The 20,194-nt window shown below is 44.2% G+C and overlaps 1 protein-coding gene across 1 annotated transcript in view; it reads right to left on the bottom strand.

The window, feature by feature from the left end:
* Positions 1-14,766, bottom strand: part of LOC122415741 (PH domain-containing protein DDB_G0275795-like) — a 36,735-nt gene extending 21,969 nt beyond the window's left edge. The window contains exons 1-3 of the mRNA XM_043428158.1: positions 14,439-14,766; positions 9,349-9,396; positions 8,783-8,810 (exon numbers count right to left, since the gene is read on the bottom strand). Of these exons, the coding sequence (XP_043284093.1) occupies positions 8,783-8,810; positions 9,349-9,393 (73 nt within the window). The 5' untranslated portion in view covers positions 9,394-9,396; positions 14,439-14,766. The remainder of the gene's footprint in view (positions 1-8,782; positions 8,811-9,348; positions 9,397-14,438) is intronic.
* Positions 14,767-20,194: the final 5,428 nt, after the last annotated feature.

Here is a 20,194-nt window from a genome sequence, read left to right as displayed (position 1 = left end):
CATTCATCGCGTGAATGATTATCCAAGATTTGGAGAATGCGAACCACCGCGTTTCGTACTGTTCCTCGGTGTCTTTAATGGCTGGAACGTTAATGATGATTTTCTTACACGATGTATCCGATAAAATTATCCTCGCCGCAGCATTATTGTTATTAATGTTTTTCCCTCCGTCTCTGTCTCCCCTCGCTCGCTCGCTCGGCGACTACCATTAAGGGCAGTTTTCCTTTAAAACTTGTCCTTATGTATACTCATACGTAGGTACGTGCGGCGTGCGTGCCGGTGATCTTGGCTGCACTTAGCAACTTATTTTCTTCCATTTATCTGCCTCATGAGACTTGCCTCTAATTCTATTTTTTCCCCTCCACTTTCTTCGCGGAATAAAAGACGAACGGCAATTGCTAGGGGGAAATTGACCCCCCACCAGGTCGCAGCTCGAGATCTCTCGCCAGCGAGCGATGGCCATGCACACCTTGCTTAACTCTCGCGGCGATTTTACCTCGAGCCCTCGGGATCTCTCGGCGAGAGATTATTCCTCTCTTTTTCTTTCTGCTCTTCCCGAGTCTTATCGTCTTCTCTTTCGTACATAATCGTTACCGGAAGTGCCCTTTTTCCTTTTCTGCGCCGCAGAATACCTCCGATTTTTGCCTATCCTCCTATTTACGCGGTTTCGTTTTCGCCTTTGTTTTCTATCTAACACGAACACGACATCGCAGCATCTTTATGAAACTCCGGAGGCTTTCTCGATCGCTACGTTCGCGTGAATAATGGCCAGTCGAGTTCCAGCTGGTTCTGCTTCATTTTCGAGCCAACATTTTTTAGCGGTCCAGTTTTTGGCTGGATAAATGAATCGGGGAGTGAGAAATGACGTGACTTCGAGTCGATCCGCGATTTTAATCTAACGGGACAGAATTCGCGGGGGTAAATCTCACGAGTTTTCGTATCCGGGGAAGAAAATCCCGCGAGATTGTCCCGTGTTCGCTCGGCACCTGCAGAGAGCGCCAACCGAAACGAAAATATCCTCGGGCTTGAAAAACAAATGTTCACGAGAATATTCTTGGAAGGTTAATCAAGTCTCTGGGACAAGCGAGTTACACTTTCCTCGGGTGGATCTCACCGGCGTCTCATCTCCATTTTTCCTCAGGCTTTTCCCGCTTCTCATTTCTTATTGTGTACAGCGGTACGCGCTGCTTTCTTAATGCTTGCAACATGATAAAAGCGGGATTATCATTTATTCGCGTAATGAGTTTTTCCGAGGGGGTGCCTTTGACACTTCTGAATTTTTAACGCGTCGAAGGACTCCGGGATTTCGTTCGTTATCGTCTGTTAACATCTCATAAAAATTCTGCTCGCTACATCAATTATTCATTCACTCGACTGCAACAGTTTTTTGTCCGTTGAATTGAATTCGTTTATTTTTATAAATAACCTCACGAAACTTCCAATTTCTTTGCATTTTCGTCGACTCCGTGCCCATTTTCGGTCTACCGAGTGCTCTCCATCCGCTTATCGATTCGTTCGAGAGCAACAGATAGAAATGTTCAACTTTCTCGACAAATCGCCAAGACCCAGAATACACGATCATCCTTTCAATCTAACATCTGGCGGTACTCGCAGCCAAGCTGTTTGTGTAACGACTTAACTGTACACCGTGCTCTCTAACGCTCCGTACCAACACTACTTCCGTCCTACACGTGTACGATGTCTATTCAAACACAAATTCTACGTGTGCGTGGATCGCTTTCCACTGTATTGACCGAGATAGTTTTCGATCTCGGCCACCGTCCAAATCTTTCAACGCGTTCTGCTCAATTTTTCAATTATTCTGAAAATCATTAAACTGCCAATGGACGGGGGACGATATATTTTGGAAATTATGAAAACATATCGATAGAACGAAATACTTGGTCGGATATCACGAAAACGTTTGATGGCTTCAACAAACGTTTCGTTGCAGGAAGTTTCGTCGCTCACGAGTCGATGTTTGTTCGATCCGAAGATTTCTGCAGTTGAAATTTATTGAAATTTGAAATATTTTATTTTTAATATAAACATTAATTCACTTTTTAAATAATTGAATATTAAATTTTTTTTAAAACATAATGACAACTCAAGTATATTTAAAAAAATTAAAAATATTGGAAATATTTTGAAAAGTTGATAAAATCCATAAATCGATTATTCAAATCAGTGTAAATTTAACAAGAAGCCTCGTTTATAATCACATTAGTCCAAATCTAACGAAATTCCTATCGATTTCACTCTTATTGAAATATAATCGATGAGCAAACTTTCATTCCGATATCAAATAACACGAATTTGCATAATTAATTCATATTTCTTGGAATTAATAACGAAACAGGACAAGGAACTTACTGAATCGGTCGGAATACCGGTTAAGTATTCGAGTAAAGCAGAATTAACATGGCACTTCTTGTCATCGTTCAGTTCATAATAATTCTCGTTTTCTTCTCCCTCGTGTCTCTCTTTTTATCATATACGAACGTTCAGGTATGTAGAAAGATCTGATATTTAACAAGCCACTCTCACCCTAAGGGAGATACGAGATTCTGGTATGCGCACAGATTTCTACATACGCATGTCTATCGAGCCTTACGTACGTATGCATGCGGCATTATATCAGTGGGTTGTACTATTGCGTACATGAGCCGACGAGATCGCGTGCGAATCGCGTGGGTCGCCCCGCGCGCACTCGAGAGAGTTACGAAGTCGAGTTTACAGCGAGTTTGCAGTTAAAAATTTACGCTTGCGAGAGTGTGCCAAGCTAATGTGGCTTAAAAATATGAAATGGGCGAGAGAACTGCGAGGGTTTTAGAGCACGCAAAATTGCTGTCAAAAAATAACGAGTTTTGGGCTCATCTTTGACGGGAGCGCACGCGATCGCAGTGTTTTTGGGGTTCCGATAATCTGGGAAATCGAAATTTCACGTTTTCCAGGACGAGCTCTCGTCAAATTCGACGTAATTTCGTGCTATTTGCAGATAAAAATTTTTTTCATCGTTCGAGAGGTTCCCTCGTCAATGGAGAAATTACATTTTCCTGGCGAACGCACGATTTTAATTGCTCCTATTTTTCGTGCGCGCCTAGAACGAGTTTGGTTTGCGGATGATAAACGATATTTACTTTTACCTTATTTCGAGCAAATGGAGCCTGTCTTCGATGACTTTTCGATCCACGATTGCATCCGATACGCGGCATCGAATTATTATTAATTGTTGGGACCGGTTGGAAAGCTCTTTTATAATGGCTTTGGCGAACCGGTTCGCTTTTATGCGTGCACGAGTCTTTTGCGTATCTGCTCAACTCATTCCGTGTACACTCGATTCAGTCTCGAACGATCTAGGATCTCGTCCAACGCGTGTGCGTACACGAACGCAGCTAGTGCGCGAGCACTTTCGGTGTATTCTTACTACACCTGCTTCCCCCAAGGCTTTGATATCGTAGTAGAACAACGTGCGTTCGAGGAACGAGAACGACACGAGACGTGATGCTAAAATTCCTCGGGGGAGCGACCTCGCTCTACGACCGTGATGAAAAGAAAATATTTCAGATGGAAATTCAGTGACGGAGGGGAACGATGAAAAAAATCGGCAGGGAACGAAACGAGGGACAAGTCGCTTCCTGTCAAACTTGATTTTTCCATTTTCTTAATCATCGTCATCGATTACCAAGGAATTGTTGCCCCTAAAAAGTCTCGCAAGATTAATTCCATAGATTCGTCGATGAAGTAAAAAGTTTTGAAAAGTCCAAGTGCCAGCAGCAGTGCGACCTCATGAGGAGTGCGGTTTCTGCGGGTTAAAAATCATTCGAAACGTCACAAAAGTCTGTGGAATCGACCAAGTTTCAGTTAAAATTTTCAACTGAGGCTGCTCCCACGACAAAAATGAATTTTCATCGACAAACTCCCTCAAAATGAAAAGTTATCAGATCCAAATTGAGTTGCTCGATTAAAAAAACTTTTTCAAATCGCCCACACGCGGTACGCTGGGATTAAAACGTACAAAACTCTGCACAGAAGAGAAAAGGACTGGCAGCTCTGACTTCATGGAAGCACCTTACCGTAGTCCTGTCTCTCGTGGTAGATATAAAGTCATAACGTATGAGAGTTCTTCCGAGAGTCAGTGTACTCGCGGAGGGGGCCTTGGAAGCGCGTGGGTTCCGGAGCAACGAACGTCTAGTACAAGGAAGGTAAGCATCAACGCGTTAAGTCCCTATGCATAGAAATCTTTTCTTAAGGTACTCTGCTCAAGGTGAACGTAATCACGTACCCGCTTTCCGGGACTGGCCTCGCGTTGTACATACAAAAATGCACTAGCGCATTCTATAAATGCACAAACGTACGAAAAATTAAGTATTCGCGTTCGCAAATATTTCATAAGAATCGAGAACGTTTTTTGTCGAGCAGAATTTACAAAATCGAGCACCAGGACGATAGAAAACAACTGGCAAATCGAAAATCTGAATAAAATTGTCACGTCAGCGTTAAATATTGACGAATTCGTAGTTTTAATGAGAATTTTGAAAAACAAGTGAGCTTCAGATAGTCAGAAGCAACTTCCAAATTTTTCATTTCAATGGGAATGTCACGGTGGCTAAAACTTTTGACGAATTGAAAATTCAAGTACGAATGTAATTATATTTCCTCGATTGTTTCCTTGATGACGACGAGAGAGAATCGAGTAATCAGAGATTTTCTTGGAGCTCTGCAATTCGTTTGTTTCAAAAACTTAGTGCAGGATTCGAAGAACTTTGTATCGCTCGGACGTACTTTCGATTGTGTGGACGACAAATGAGCATTTCTCGAACCACAGATGTGTGCGATATTTTAAAGATCGTTCATATAGTTGGATGAATCATTGGATCGAGCTCGCCTCCGGATCGGATTACGCGCTGGCTCGCCGATTCTTTTTAGTCAATTTTTTCAGTCTCTTTGCCCGGAATATAAATAATAACTATTAATCAAGGGAGTTAAGGTAGAGACCCACGCAGGGGAACCACGGTGAGGCTGATTTTTGGACGTCCCGTATATATTCTGGGGCCGACACGTTTTTTCCATCGAATCTTTATCGCTCATTCGTTATTTTTTCACAGTTGACGAATATTCAATTTCTCGACGGCTCAAATTTTATTCTGATTCAGTTACGTCGAGGAACGACAGTGGAAGAATAGTTTTTCGAGCGTAGGAATAAAAATCATGAATATTCAAACTTTTGTTCGCGTAATAACGAACACAGCTAATATTTCAAAATGAATATTAATACTTTGCCCCATCATTATTCATCTGCGAAGCGCGCCGCTGCGATCGCTCCTTGTTTTCATTGTTATTTGGCTGCAATGTTTCAGTCCTCGTCACTCAATCACGGGACATGAAATGATTTGGGAACAAAGATTCAAACAGTTTCCGACGACTTTTAACTCGATGCCCGTTCGTTGGCTGCCTTTTATAGCGACTCGATTGAATTCCATTCGAGCTTTTCTTTTATTTTAATAACCTTTCTTTACTTCATTTTTCGGCATTTTTTACTTCGATAAATTTCAATCTTCGTCTTTAATCGAATCGCCTTTGATGCCGATCTCTTGAAAAATACAATTGCAAAGGAAAATGTGAAACTTTGCCGAAATCGTAGAACGACAGAGACAATTTTGCTACCTTAAATTAGCCGTTGCAGACTGATCATTGACCTACGCGCACTCACTTTCACGCTGGATCGAAACGGTATATTTCCATCCCAACGAAAAAGTACGATAATTTATAAAACCCGATAAATCCTGAATAAATAACAAATTTACGATGGAGAAGCTACAGAAACTTGGATAATTCGGCGAGCTGTAATGAATTGAGAGAGAGAGAGTTGCGAACCGTAAGTTATTTCGTTGCCATAAACATTGGGATAGGAAGAGAGCAGGAGTCTAAATATTCTCGACTAAAGAATGTGCGGGGGAGAGGAGAATAAACGAAAACCTCGCAGGCCGAATAACAGTTGAAACGAAGTACGGTATTTACGAGTGAATCAACGCACACCGGAATATCTTTAACAGCATAAAGAAAGCGATCGTCTTATTAGCATCGTTCTTTTGAAATTCAAATAAAGTCCGGACATCGAAGGCCGACAGCGTTACTTCATTATTCTTTCTTAATGATAAGCAAAAGCTGGATTCGAAGAGTCCTGGATCGAGATGACACCCGCGGCACAAGCGATGCGGACAAAGAAATCCGTGTGTGCCGGTAATCGATCAACCTCGGGGCCGACTCGTCCCTGCTGTCTTTGATCGCGCCAGGCCAGAGAGCGGGGCCGGTTCGTCTTTTCTTACGCAGAAATATTCTCTCATTCACTCGAGTTACCTGTGTCGTCGGTGCCCAGGTGAATGACACGGGAGATCCGTGCACGTCCTTCCAGCGAGAGACACACACAGCGAGAGAGCTCCGAACAATAAGTTTCTTAATTTCCCCGCGGGGGCGCCCACGCTCAAAAATTCACACGTAATTAAAAAACCGTGATTAAGAGAGCGCGACAAGCGTGGGCGATTGTCGAAGCTCCGTCACCGCGCGGTGGAGCGATCCGTGACTACGAATTTCCAGCAGTATTTTCCTCCTGGTGACTCTTCCCAATGATTTTCCTTCGTTGATAACCGTTCGATCGACTCACTAACGACACACTCTCTCGCAGATCCGAATCCACCACTCAATTTATCCACGAACGAAAGCAACTCGATGATTTATTAATCGGAGATTCTCGAGTCGGGGAGGCTTCCGGCGAAACGGTTTACATACTAATAATTCGTGAACCGAATCGAAAGAAATCGAGAAGGATGGAATCGAGGCGAAGCGCGCCGCGTTATTTTTATCACTGTCTCGATTCTACGGCATTCCAAGGCGTTTGTAACTCGGCGCCGGGCCCTTTTTCCAGGAGCAGGAGAGTCCTTTCTATGCGAGTGGAAACGTATAAATCGAGGGAGAGAGAGGCAGCGCGGGGAGAGCGTTCTCTGTATCCGTACGTAAACGCGCGTGGTCGTTGAGGCAGCTCGTCCGATCGTACTTCGCCTCCTGTACGTGCGACTCGAAACAAATATTTATATATTTGTGAATATTTTCAGTGCGAGGGGTAGAAAAATTGACGAGGATTGCCAAGCGAGTGGATCCTCGGTCGAGGAAGCGTCGTGATTTGACAGGGGAAAAAGTTTTTGTAAAAGGGAAATGGCGAGGAAAAAGAAGCGGGGAAACCGGCGACGGGGGCGTTTGAAGGAGGAGCGAGAGAGAGTCTCTCACCTGCTCCTTCGAGAAAGTTTCTGTCAGTGGAAGAAACGGCGATCGCGAATCGACGCAAATCTCCGGCGATCTTTTCCCATCGTTTCAATAACCTCGAACCACTGCGCGCACAATTTCGTGGATAGGAAGGAACGCGTTTCTCCCGGGAACAACGCACTTCCGGTGGTCCAATTGACGCGTAGGTAAAAAACTGCCCGATTTTCACACGGCTCTCCTTTCACTCGGTCGAACGCGCCGGAGCGAGATCGTTACTTAATGCGCAAGCGATTTCAACGAGACGGGAAATAGTTTAAGGCGCTTCGACCATCTTCCCTCCACCCGGCGACGAGCCCCCTGCGACTATTTTCTCCCCGGTTTCCCTTCCCCAGGGAAAAGTGACGCGAGATTTTGAAGGATTTATAGACGGAGGCTCTCGTAACGTGGATCTGTGTATTGATCTCGTGACTGACGCGCGTCTAAGAATCGTGTGTGTAGCTGCTCGCCGCTACGGCGAACAGCGAGGAGCCGGCTTCCTCGCAGACGCCAGGTGGGAGTAAAACACACATAAATACGTATATAAGCATATGTGAACGTCGGAACATAAATTTCTTCACACAGACACGCAGCTACCGAGGTACCAACACGTTTTGCGTGCTGGTGTGCGTAGAGGGAACCGCGAGAGACTCAGAAGTCCGCGAACATCGAGGACTCTCCAGAAACACTGCTTCGCCACCTCCCTCCGCCCCCTCCTCGAGCCTCCCTCGCCCCTTCCACATTCAACGATTCTCTCGTGGTCTTTCCTCTCTCTCAGAGTTTGCCCTCCGTGCAGTAAACATTAACGGAGCTCACTCACGGTTCCCCTTGGATTTCTCAGCTGCTCTACGAGCCTCCGAAATGCCCCCTTAAAATCGCACTCCCGAGAGTTTATCTCGGCCTCCCATTGGCCGATCAACCGATCGGCACTCTCGCGAGCAGCGCACTCATACTCGCACACTCGCGCCGCGCACCGATCGACCAGCATGCAGCGCGCGAACTCACTTCGAGAAACTCTCACACACGCGACGGGGCCTTCACTCTTATCGAAATTCACCTGCGCCTCTCTCCTACCTGTTCCCCTTGGAAGCCGCATCTCGACCATTTTCTTCCTTACCGATCCTCAACACCTGCGCCCCGCTCTCAAACTTCTCGCCCGGAGCTCACGAGAGAGTCTCTTTTTCAGTGCTTTTTCTCGCTCGCTGTGCTTTCGCGATGAACTTTCTCGGAGACTCGAAATAAAGGGAGATTCGAACACATCGCTTTTTTATCGGGGCACGAATCGTCGAGGGCGTTCGACTATATTTTATAATCGAGGAAATTCAATGTTACGGAGCTTCGATACAACCGCGTTTTTTAGTCGAATTCATCTGCGAATGCTTTGCTCGAATCCGTGTCGAGGCTGCACTCGAAAGTACTTTTTTTTATCGTGCGAATACAATTGGTTTTATTTTCGATTGAAAAATATACTTTGTAAAGTGCTTACCCGATATCGTGACTCCGAAGGATCGTTTCTGCAACAGAGGCAAGTGGAATTACATACTCTCGCAATTGCTGGAGGTGCAAATGTAAAATATAACGTACATTTTAAAAAACGTCGATTATAGTAATGAATCAAGTTTGTTGCATGGCGGTTCGCGTGAAACAGGTTTTCGAAGCGTTCACATTTGACTGGATTCACGTGCCGTTTAAAAACTGAAGTATATCGCTTTGGTTGCGCCGTTTTAATGAGCATCGTTCCGGAAACTTTTGACGAGTGGACAATTTTAACGTGAAAGTTAGCAACAACCCGAAGCTTCGTTTTTCAAAAACAACGATTCTCGATATGTTTTTAGTAACGTTTTTAAAAATATTCCAATTCATTCGCTCATTGTTTGCCTTTTAATTTCATTGTGAATCGAAATCGTGTTTGGTTATATAAAAAACGCCAGTCGTGGCGATATTTTAGCCCTGATCACTCACGCTTCTCTAGAGTCACGCGACAAACGGGGTCGTTGAGACCCCGAGTGAGTGACTAGGCTTGGCGAATTGAATCGGTAAAGAAAATCTCACCGGAGGAGTCTCGGTCTCTCCACGATTGACGCTCTTCATCCGCATCTTCTGAAAAAGATAAAAAATGTTAGGAAAAATTTCTGTTTATCGAGAAGCCGTATTGGCCGGTGGATCGATAATAATCGTTTTGGGAAGCGGGATCGTTTGTTGGGAGCTGAAAAACCTGTGCGCACAGTTCCAATTTGACGTCTGTATTTAAAGATTGTTTTTTTTCGTAGCCTCCTCATTCTTTCCATTCACAGTCGCATTGGTTCTCCCCCATTCAGGAGGGAGCGTCGATGAGCTCTTTTCGTAAGAAGGAATTGCTCAGATTTGGAAATAATACCGTTCGAAAAAAGATCGCTGGAGCAAAAAAGAGAAAATATTTTTTCCTCAATTTCGAGGGCCGGAGAGATCGGCAAGGGTTCGTAATTTTGTGTGGTGAAGCAAAGAATACCAGCGGCACGAAGGAGAGTTCTTTGAAAGTGTCCAATGCTACACGGTGCCCCGAAATTCAACTCTGAAAATTAAGGACTCGTTGGGTCACGGAATTCGGGAGGGAAAAGTCCTCGGGGACTTTTTCTGCGCCGAGGGCTCGAATCAGCGTCCTCCGGACACTCGTATGACTCATCAGCGATGCAAAAAGGAGAAGAAAAAGTGCAAGAACATTTGCAAAAGTCGCGATGTTGTTGAGTAGCGAGGCCGGATTAATAACTTTTGGGGCATCCTGTACAACGGCATCCTGTCCAAGGGGGTGCCGTGATTCTCTGCCATTAAAAGGCCGAAGCATTTTCTCACGGGATCTCTTCTCTTTCTATCCCCGCTGCTCTCATCTCTAATTATATGTCTAGCCTTTGCTCCTGAAACCTACGGCTTCATTGCTGAATATTCCACATCCAACATCGTCCAACTTTTATACTCGAGTTTCTCGAAACCGATGAACGAAAGAAAAAGATGGTAATTCCTACTTTCGGCAGGCCGCTCAAAAGCACGGCGAAAAAAAATCGCTTCAAGCCGCAACCTCGCACTCGCAGGATCACAGTCGAGTGGAAAGTGGAGCAAAACACTCGAAAACAATCGTTCCGAGTGTTTCAGAGCCCCGAAAAATCAAAGGCATTCGAGGATGGGATTCAGCCTGCTTAAAAAACTCTCGACGCACTTTTGTCGCTATCAATTTTCCCGATGGCATTGCAGTGGCTCCGTGAATATTTTCGTGCTCAGGAGTTCGCACTGAATTCGTCGAACGAGCGATTTCCTGATATTTTAGTCCGTAAATGCGCGATCATTTCTCGCCCACAGGAAAATCTTCGGTCTCGTTTCATCGATTTTTTCTCATCAAGTTGAGCAGCCAGTAAAAGGATTAAATGATGTTTACCGGGCGCGAGAAAACACGATCTAAAACTGCTAACCGCGAACAAGTGACGCGTATCCATTAACATGAAAAAGTATTTCATTCATGCGAGAAGCAAAACTTTCGATGTTTTATTTGCTCGGATCGATGTCCGTGGGCGTATCAGATGACCCTGCTTTCTCGCAGTCGAGAATCGAGCCTGCGATCGATGTAATGCGTTTTGTGCACAGAATATCCGGAACAGGATACTCTCCATTCCACCCAGCGATCGATCCTCCCGGTTCTTTCTTTTTTTTTATTAAAATCCTACCAACAAGTCTATCAACCCCGAAACCGAAACGTTCGATTATTCCAATTGCACGTTTCTGCAGCTGCCTTGAGACTTTGCTGATACTGCATTATCCACAAAGTTCCAAACACTCGCCCAGCACATCACATTCAGCATTCCTTTTGTTAATCTGTCGTTAGCTTTCTTGCAAATGCACTTTGTCGAAATCTGTCGCGATTCAATTGTATTTGATTCGATGAAGCGAGACCAGAACCACCGTAAAGAAGAATTTGAGATGAAAAAGTATTCGTAGGATTGGTCTCCACAATTTCTTTCATCACTCAACTATAGTTTCACATTGTTGTGCGTCGTGCATTATTTTACATTCATGTTCGTTTCTTCTCTTGTTTCTGTCTCGTTGCTACTTTTTTTATCGATTATTTTCTCTGATCTCACGAATTTAGTGTGGGAAGGAAATAAAAAAGGAACTTCGTTGAATTATTCGAGTTTTTATATTCACGGAGAGAATTAAATTATTAAAAAATTGAAAGAAAAAATTAATTCCTGTAACGCACTGTAAAATATTCAATATTTTGCCGAATTTTTAGTTCTGCGACAGTAAATATCGCAGATAGTGAAACTCACACAGTGCAGCGCAGTAAAACTCACCGTTACGTCAAAATTTACTAAATACTCTGGTAAAAGTTCCTACTTTTAACAATGAAAATTATTTAAGGTATTTTTTTCGCATGAACGTATTTTTTGGTGCTGCAAATTGGGGCATTCGAGATTTGGATTGAGAAATCGCGGTTATATAGGAAAAGCTTCTGCTTCTACTATTTTTCCAACTTCTATCGTTAATACCTCTTTGAAGCATTCGGTAACCCTTTATTTTTATTGTCGCTACCTTAAATTTTGTTCTATCTGTAAGACAGTTTGTGTCAGAAATTCAAAATTATTTAGTGTACGAATTGTTGAATAGAAATTTAGTAATGATGGAATCTCCACAAGTTCCCGTATAAATTTAACCGTTCTTGGAGTTTTAATTCTTCATTAAATCTTCGATAACCTGACCTGAAATTTCGGCAATCTGTTCCCATGCATTTTTATTTGCTGTTACTTAAAATCAGTTATTTATAGAATATTCGGCTCCGTGAAAGGAATACCTTAATTCCCTCCGTGTTGAGTGGGAGCTCGACAACGACTTTTCTCAACTGGACGTCTACGAAATATTGCATCGATTTCTCTACCCTTGGAGATTCGAAGGATTCACTAATCGAAAAATAATCAGAAAGCAAGTAGATGTCAAAGTTTTGGTTATAATTCGAAAAGCACGTGACAATCAGCCACCGTTTTTTGCTGCCAGCTTTAGTACTTTCGAGGGTAACAACTCGAAGATTTCTTCCAGTATCGCAGTGCATTGGCGAATCCGCACAACGTCTGGCTTTTGTGTAACAGCAATCTGTGAATTCCCTGCCTCGTCCTTCTCGCGATCGTCTCGATACGAGTGGCTATCCAAACACATTCCCCGTACAACATACACCATAGTGCAATCTCGTGTATCAGCTTGATGCTAACCCTTCGTGAGAATACAACGCGAAGAGTCAACTCGTGAAACAATGGGCCACTCGACGAGAGTTTCCAGGACCACAGAATAGAGAATTCTCGTGCTGATTAGAGGCAAGAACCGGTATCGATTGGCAGCCAGTGCAATGCGGGATTCTCTACTTGACCGATTTTTCCTTCATCGATATTTTGTAGGTCATCACATCTTCATTATAATTTCAAGTGCACTGAACAGAGTGACGGCATTTTTCTTCCAGTGCGTTGTTTTCGATGATCAAATTTTCAGTTTATCGTGGAGAAAGTATTTTCCGGGGAGGTACACGATGACTTTGGTTATTGTCGTGGAATCTGTTGGCGAAATTCTGACTTTCTGTGACTACAAATAGTGAACAAAAAATCTGCGTTTTCCTCCGATTACAGAAGTTTCACAAACGTTCCAAAATCCGGCCATTAAGACAAGAGCTGCATCGACGATTGCAATTTTCTGTGAAACGTCATCGAATTTAAGCGTCTCGACAGGAATAAAATCAATTCACTTTCGCTGCCTATCGAAGGGGCATGTTTTCTCCCCACTCCAGGCTACGATCCGTATTATTCGTGCTTGTACACAAGTTAACCCGAAAGGGCGTGACAACGTTATTCGAGAAACACTGAGTAAACATATAGACAAGAGCAAACTTCATATTTGACATGATGAAAACGCTCTCGGGAGATCGACACTAAAATGGAGAGAAGAGTAAAACGAGCGTGTGGAGGAAAAATCCGAGGAATTTTCACAACGGTTACGAGAGCAAACAAACTTCTGCTGCGATCGAAGTGGAACAGGGTGACGCGATTATTTTGAAGAGACTTTTCCATCGGAGCGTTTTTCACCGGTAGAAAATTGCCAATACGAACTCTTGAGATATTTGCAATCCCCCCTTCCTCGTCTCTCGCAACATTTTATACGAAAGTCATTTCAGAGTAATCGATCATAAAAGTGCCAACAGTTCCTTTTCGATTTAATTCCCAAGTGGAACGTCGTGGATAGAATTCCTTGCATTTTTTTCGTAATTTTAGTAACGCACGTAAATTTGCAATATTTTGCCAAATTTTCACTTTTATAACAGTAAATATTGCAGATCGTTAAATTTACAAAACGTTTAATGAATTTTACGGTGCACCACGGTTAAATGTCTTTGCCCGAACGTAGGTATCGATCGCTCGTTCAACAATCACCCTTCAACAAAGGGCTGAGCATATAAAAGAATGGGGAAATAGGCCGAATAGCGAAAAGATACCCCGACCATGTCCCCAGTGTAGCTTCATCCTGGCATGAACATTCGTACGGAAATTTTGACAGTGCAGCGCCGTAAAATTCACGGTGACGGTAAAAGTTCCTACTGTGAACGATGAATATTATTTTTTTGATAGAAAAATTCAATTTCTTTTCCATAATAATATATGAAGAATTGGAGCTCGTCACCGCACCATCGTTAGTGGACGGTAATTTTTCAAATTTGATTTTCCCCGTGTACGAATCTTCGTGGCATATGATTTTGTCTTTGGAACGTTCACATTTTCAATTTCGCGCACAGATTTCCAGAGTTTTGTCAGTTCCGTCAACCTGGGGAACAGTGTCGGTCGATAAGCGCGCGACCATTGTGACCGGCAAGCTGTTTTTTAAATTTTCACTAGTTCGATATCGGGGGGGTTTTAAATCGTTCTGATTCCAGCGCGGAGTTACGTTATCGATGATTTTCTTTTGGGAATCCGGCGGTATCGAACCGACTGGGACTGAGCTGCGAAAAAGTTGGTATTTTGAGATAATCGAATTGAAAGCGGATTCAAAATGTAGATTGGAAATTGAGTCAGCTGTGAGAAAATCCGAAGCGGAAGTGGCCGAAAGTCGATGGAGCTCGCACTTGTCAAAAACTGAATTCTTACCGAATTCTGTAGAAGTCCGAGCCTTCAAACGCTGGAGGCTGACAAGCCTGGCATCGTTTGTCCGGAGGAGAGCGGCGAGGAGTATCCGTTTAAATAAAACTGCTCGAAGTTCTGGAAGGACTTTCGGAAGAGTAAATCGACTCCGGATCGACGTAAAATTAGCTCGCGTGCTCGGAGAACAAAGTTGGAATATCGCGTGGCTAAAGAAACTGTTGGTAAATAATAATAGCACGTATAGAAACGATAATATAACTGGCCTGTAAATGGTCACGAGCCAGGTCGAAATAGTCGACCCAAAACCGGAAGGCATTCGGTGATTCGCGTCGGTCCAAACTGGCGTCTCATGACAAACTGGCTTTGAGGCGTTCGGACATCGCGAACGAAACCTCCTCGAGGGCTCTCTTCGCTGTTCATTTCTCTCCTTTCCCTCTGTCTTTCTCTCCAACATTTTTTCTCTCTTTTCCCTTTCGCTCTCTCCCTCTGCCTTTGCATTCCGAGCCCTTGGACCTTACAGCGTGCACCGGAGTCTCTTCCTCCTCTTTCTCTTCCGTCCATTACTCTCAGTCTCCGTCTCTCTTCGTCTGCCTCTCTCCTTTTCTACTCTCCGAACTTTTCTCTCCCTCGCTCTTCGCCAGCAGTCCCTTCCTCTCGTCCCTCGAGTGGTTTCGCTTCGACAATTAAAACGAGAAATAAGAAAACGGCGAGGTTGCAATCATCCTCAAACCTGGCGATTATTTGCAGCTCGTAATATCCTCGACTATAAATCCACGTGGACCAACGATTAATATCTTGCCTCGAGACTGTTAATTATACGAATAATTACATACTTATCATTAATAATTTAATCAAATTTTCTCAATCATCGAATCGGGCTGCATTCTCGATGCGACGAGAAAGTTTGTCCTACCAAGCTGCTAGTTATTTGTGCTTTCGAGCACATTTTTCATGAATTATTCGCTTTCGAGGACGCAGCCCAACTGCATTTTCGACTCGCGCGTGCTCTGATTCTCTTTCGAAGGATCTTCTCGTTTGACAACTACACGGAATGAGGTTCTTTGAGTGAAAATTCTTAATGAGGCTACCGAACATGACGCAACGAATTCAACCTACAGAAGCTTTGAAAAAATGCATTTTTCCGTTCACCCCTAGACTCGGAGGCTGCAAAGGGCTCGTTTTCGGATCAGGAGACATCCCGCTTTGACGAGGCTCCAGCCTCGTCGAGCATCTCCTTGCGCACCGAGTGTGATGAAGCTTTCGCGAGATAATTGCACGGGACGCGCGGAGCGAGGTGCTGTTTGAGTGGCAGTCGTCCCTGCACGATAATTCCAAATTTTCGCGAACGGGAGGGAGCCCGTGTAACGAGTGACCGAGTTCATGAGACTCGAGCTACGAACTGGGAGGAAAATCCTCGAAGTATAGCGACGACGAAGAGGAGGCCGCGGCAGGTTTTTCCCAGCGTCCTTATATCCGTTTACATATTTTCATACGATTTTGTGGAGCGGCTTTTCACGGGGCTGAAATACCGAGAAGAAGCGCGCGGGGGTCCGAGAGATACAAAGAAGTTCTTTTCATATCGTCGGAGTCCTGGAGTCGAGGATTTCCTCGCGGTGAGAGTTATTTGAAGCAGGATAATGCCGAAGCCCCTTAAAGGAGGATGCGCAACAACCCCCTGCGATGATGAACGGAAAAATATGCTGCTTCCATCGCCAAACGGTCTAATCGAAGCTCATAAACGCGATAACAACCGCATAAAAGATGCCCGCGGGAACACAAAGTCCCGGATCGAAGAAAATAGAAGAGCTAAAAACGTTCCGTCCGTCATGAAATGGGGAAGAAATTAATGCAAATTCGACGTTAAGCGTCAGGAGTTGTTTCCTCCTTTCCGCCTCTCCCAGCTTCCTCTCTTCTTCTCTCCCTCGGTAGGCGACCAAACAAGATTCCCAAAATGTTTAGCCCCCGAGAACGCGAGAGCGAATTTTCATCAAGCGCAACTGCGCGTCCGGGCGACACCACGGCGGGGCATAACGAGGTAAATCGAGCGAAAGGGTGAGCTACGAGAGCGGAAGAAATTTCGTAAATGCCCGAGCGCGTTTGAGTCTTGTTACCGGAGATAAATCGTCGACGGGGGCGTGAAATTACGAAGAACTTGGGAACGACGAAGAACTCGCACCGCGATGCTCGTCACTCCGCAGCTCAACTCAGAATTCATTTACATTCGTTGAATTTTTAATATTTTACTTCGGTGCCCCACCGCCGGGGGGCACAGCATTTTTTTCAATTAGTTCCCACCCACGCGTACAAAGACGCCGAAAAGCCGCACTCCCGGCGGAGACGGCAAGGAGAATATTTCATTCGGCAGCCGAAATCCTCGACCGTTCATTTTCTACGCTGATGAGACATTCAGCAATTAGTGACAATCGATTTGGAGTTTCATCAAAACGAAGGGCCCGCTCAGAGCACCCGGAGAGCTTTTTCCTCCGACGACGACGCACTGGATTCAAAGCCCTCGATGGCTCATCGAAAAAGCACCTTAAATTCTCGTGCACGAGGACTGCTAACTCGATGAGTGAATTTATTCGTTTTTACCTCTAATCACGAGTGATTTAGAGAGCGCAGGATCTCTGAAAATGGACGAGAAAGAGCATCGAGTATCGACAAAAATGACAAAGACAAAGTTCATTTTCGTAATGAGAAAACGATTGACGATGGCCGATAAAACTGACATTGGAAGACACGACACGAGCAGCTGGGGGAATTTTCCGGTAAGTCGAGCACATGCAAATGCGTCTCATCTCCGAATAAAAATCAACGAAGATAAAACGCAGAGGACGTAATCCGAGATTCATTACGAAATAATTTTCCTTATTCCATCGCTCTCTTTATATATTCGATTCATTTCCTCCTGGATGTCTGGCTTTCCTGTCAGGTTGAGTCAGCGTTCGAAGGGAAGGAGAGCCTTAATTCGAGTTTCCCTCCTTCGAAGAATGAGCTGCGGTCTAACTTTGCACCTCGTTGCGAAATTCGACGAAGGAAATTCGAGCGCACTTTATTCTTGTCTTTCACTCTAGTTGGGACGACGCTTTTCACTTCTCTCGCAAAATATCTCGCAACCTCCTTCGTTAAAAGTATTCCCTTTGCCTGCCCTCTGTTTACGCATTCGGAGGGAGTTCGTACGAAAGTCAAAACTATCAAGTACCTCCGGTAATAACACAAAAGCTAATGGAAAGCCATTTGAATTGATCCAAAGTTCCCAAGTGCCTGGCCAATGAGAATCGTCCTCCTTGAAGTCTCCTCCTACGTGAATATCATGAAAAATAATCGAATTATCATTCGCCCGACGAGACAGTCGCTGCGATAAACTTTCGAGTGCGTAAGAGTTTTCATAATTGGACTGCACCCCCCGCGATATTCTGCTCAACACACGAAGGAGCGATTTTCCTCGTGTCGAAGTGCTGGGTGAAAGTCGAGGGCGCTGCAACTATTTTGATCATCGACGCCACGTCGCCCTCCCTCCCCGACTCAGACGTGCTCAACCGAGGGAGAAATTCCATCATTAATTGGACCTTCCGGATGGGCTATTCCAACTTTTCACACACCAGGCGACGAGGGATCTCGTACGTACGCGCTAGCAATATTCTCTCGTCGCTTCAGTTGTGAAAAGTTGAAGCAACCATGGACGCGTCTATAGCGAGTGTCTCGAGGTGGGGAAGAAGCATACCGGGTATCCGAGAAACCCTCCAGAATCACGAGTAACTTCCTGGATTTTGGAATCCTGTCAAAAAGCCTCAGCCGCTTTTCTTATCGATGGATCCTGAGTGAGACGTGTCGATCGATGCTATAGCTGGTCATCCGGAGGCAGCAATCAGAGCAAGTGGAAAGGAGCTGAGTGGGATGCTGACCTTTGAACCGATCTGCTGTCACGGAAGACGGAGTGGACTTCCTCGGCGCTCCCTTAACTCGATGCGGTTCGCGGGCACCTGAGCAGGCTTTTATAATTCATTGGAATCTGGTCGCTAGCAACGTCTTGAGGACAAATCACTTGGGAGCCTCTTTTTCGAGAGGTTCGCACGATTTTTTTTTTTTTAAGTGGAATTTTTGACTGCGAGGCTCGGGACACTCGCTAGATCGTCTCGATTCCGCGCAGCCAACTCGCTAATTCTCTTTGCTAAGATCTAACGAGAGTACTTCTGTAACGGAGAGAGGCTAACTTTGCTCGCGTGTGCCATCGAACAGCGCTGGTATTCACCTAATGTGCAAGCCATTCATTCTTCTTGGTGATAATTTTGCTATAGGCTGCTTCAAATGGGCTTTTACGTGCTTTGAAAACAAACGGTACGAACTAACTCGCTCGTCCGTACCTCCGGCTCAATGCTCCTGCTTTCGTTAATTATTACGTGCAAGAACGTTGCGAAGGACTCCTCGTTCGGCGAGGTCGTCTTTTGATTGGAAAATTTAGTCGGAGAGATCCATGAATTGACAGTAAATCAGCAGTTTTCGCATTTGGGACCTCTGGTGGGTGCATGTGTTGGGGAAGATTTTTGAGAAAGTTTAATTAAAATATTTCGAAATGAAGGAAACGAATGAGAATATTTTTTCGCCGAATTATCATTGGGGCTTGAGCTGAGAAAATTGATTTTAAAAAAGCTGGTTTTTATCAAGTCCAATAAATCCAAATGCAAAAAATTCTAAAAAATTTCGAATACAATAAAAAAAAGACACTTCTTTTATTGGATTCGAAAGCAGTGAATCGGAAAATTGTTTGAGGATTTTTGGCAGGGAATTCTTGATGGGAATTTGAACGTTTTTTTTTCGATGAGAATTCTGGCACTGATGTCACACGGTTGTCAAATTCTTGCACGTAAATAGCCGAATATGCTGGGTCTTCATTTCCAAATCAATGTTTTCTGCCCCCGAAGATCACGGGCTACGTGTTCCAGCTTGAAATACGAGTTCACCCTCTTTTCGGCCATCCGAATGTGCGACCGTTGGACTTGATCGAAAAATTGGGGTTCGAATAAATCTACAGCGATATCGTCGTTCACGATCATCCAATCATACCGACCATGAAGTATTTTCGTATATATTTTTAAGAGCGTTTCTGAGGGCTCTTCCTGTCCCAGTTTTTCGGGTTGCCATCGAATCTTGAAATTTGAATTTCGAACGGTCACTCGCAGCAATTTTTCGTAGGCGTCACATCTCCTCATTCCAACACCATTTCGTTCACGAATGTATAAAGATGCGAGTACGAAAAAACGTGAAATCTGCGATTCTTTACTTTTCAGTAATCCACAATCACAATTGACACTTTAAATGAACCAATTACGATGTCGAGGGGAAAAACAAAGGGTTTGATCCACCAAAGAATGGGAAAACTCTTCCTCTTTCGACGTCGTCCAAACCGATGTGACGAATGATCCGCAACGAAGATTCCACACGAAGAAAACGAGGCCGAAAAGTCTACAGGAAATAGGAATATTCTCGGGGACTCGATTGCAGCTTTAAGGTTGATCCTCTGCGACAGCCCCAACCAAAGTTATGTACTGTCAGCATATTAAAAGGCTTGATAATTCGTTCGGATCGTAATCAATAACTTTGTAAAGAGCCTATATACGTACTCGGTGCCAGCAGATATAGTACAAATATCATTTGTTTTCGTAAAATTTATTCTAAAAGTATTTTTGATCCGACATCGTGAGTAAATTTTTTGACGGAACTATCCAGGTTACGCTTCAACACACAGAAAAGGTTGTCTATAC

Source organism: Venturia canescens, chromosome 9 (genome assembly GCF_019457755.1).
Source record: "Venturia canescens isolate UGA chromosome 9, ASM1945775v1, whole genome shotgun sequence".
Classification (NCBI taxonomy): domain Eukaryota; kingdom Metazoa; phylum Arthropoda; class Insecta; order Hymenoptera; family Ichneumonidae; genus Venturia; species Venturia canescens.
Note: the sequence above shows the minus strand (reverse complement) of the source record. Positions and strands in the feature narration are given on the sequence as shown.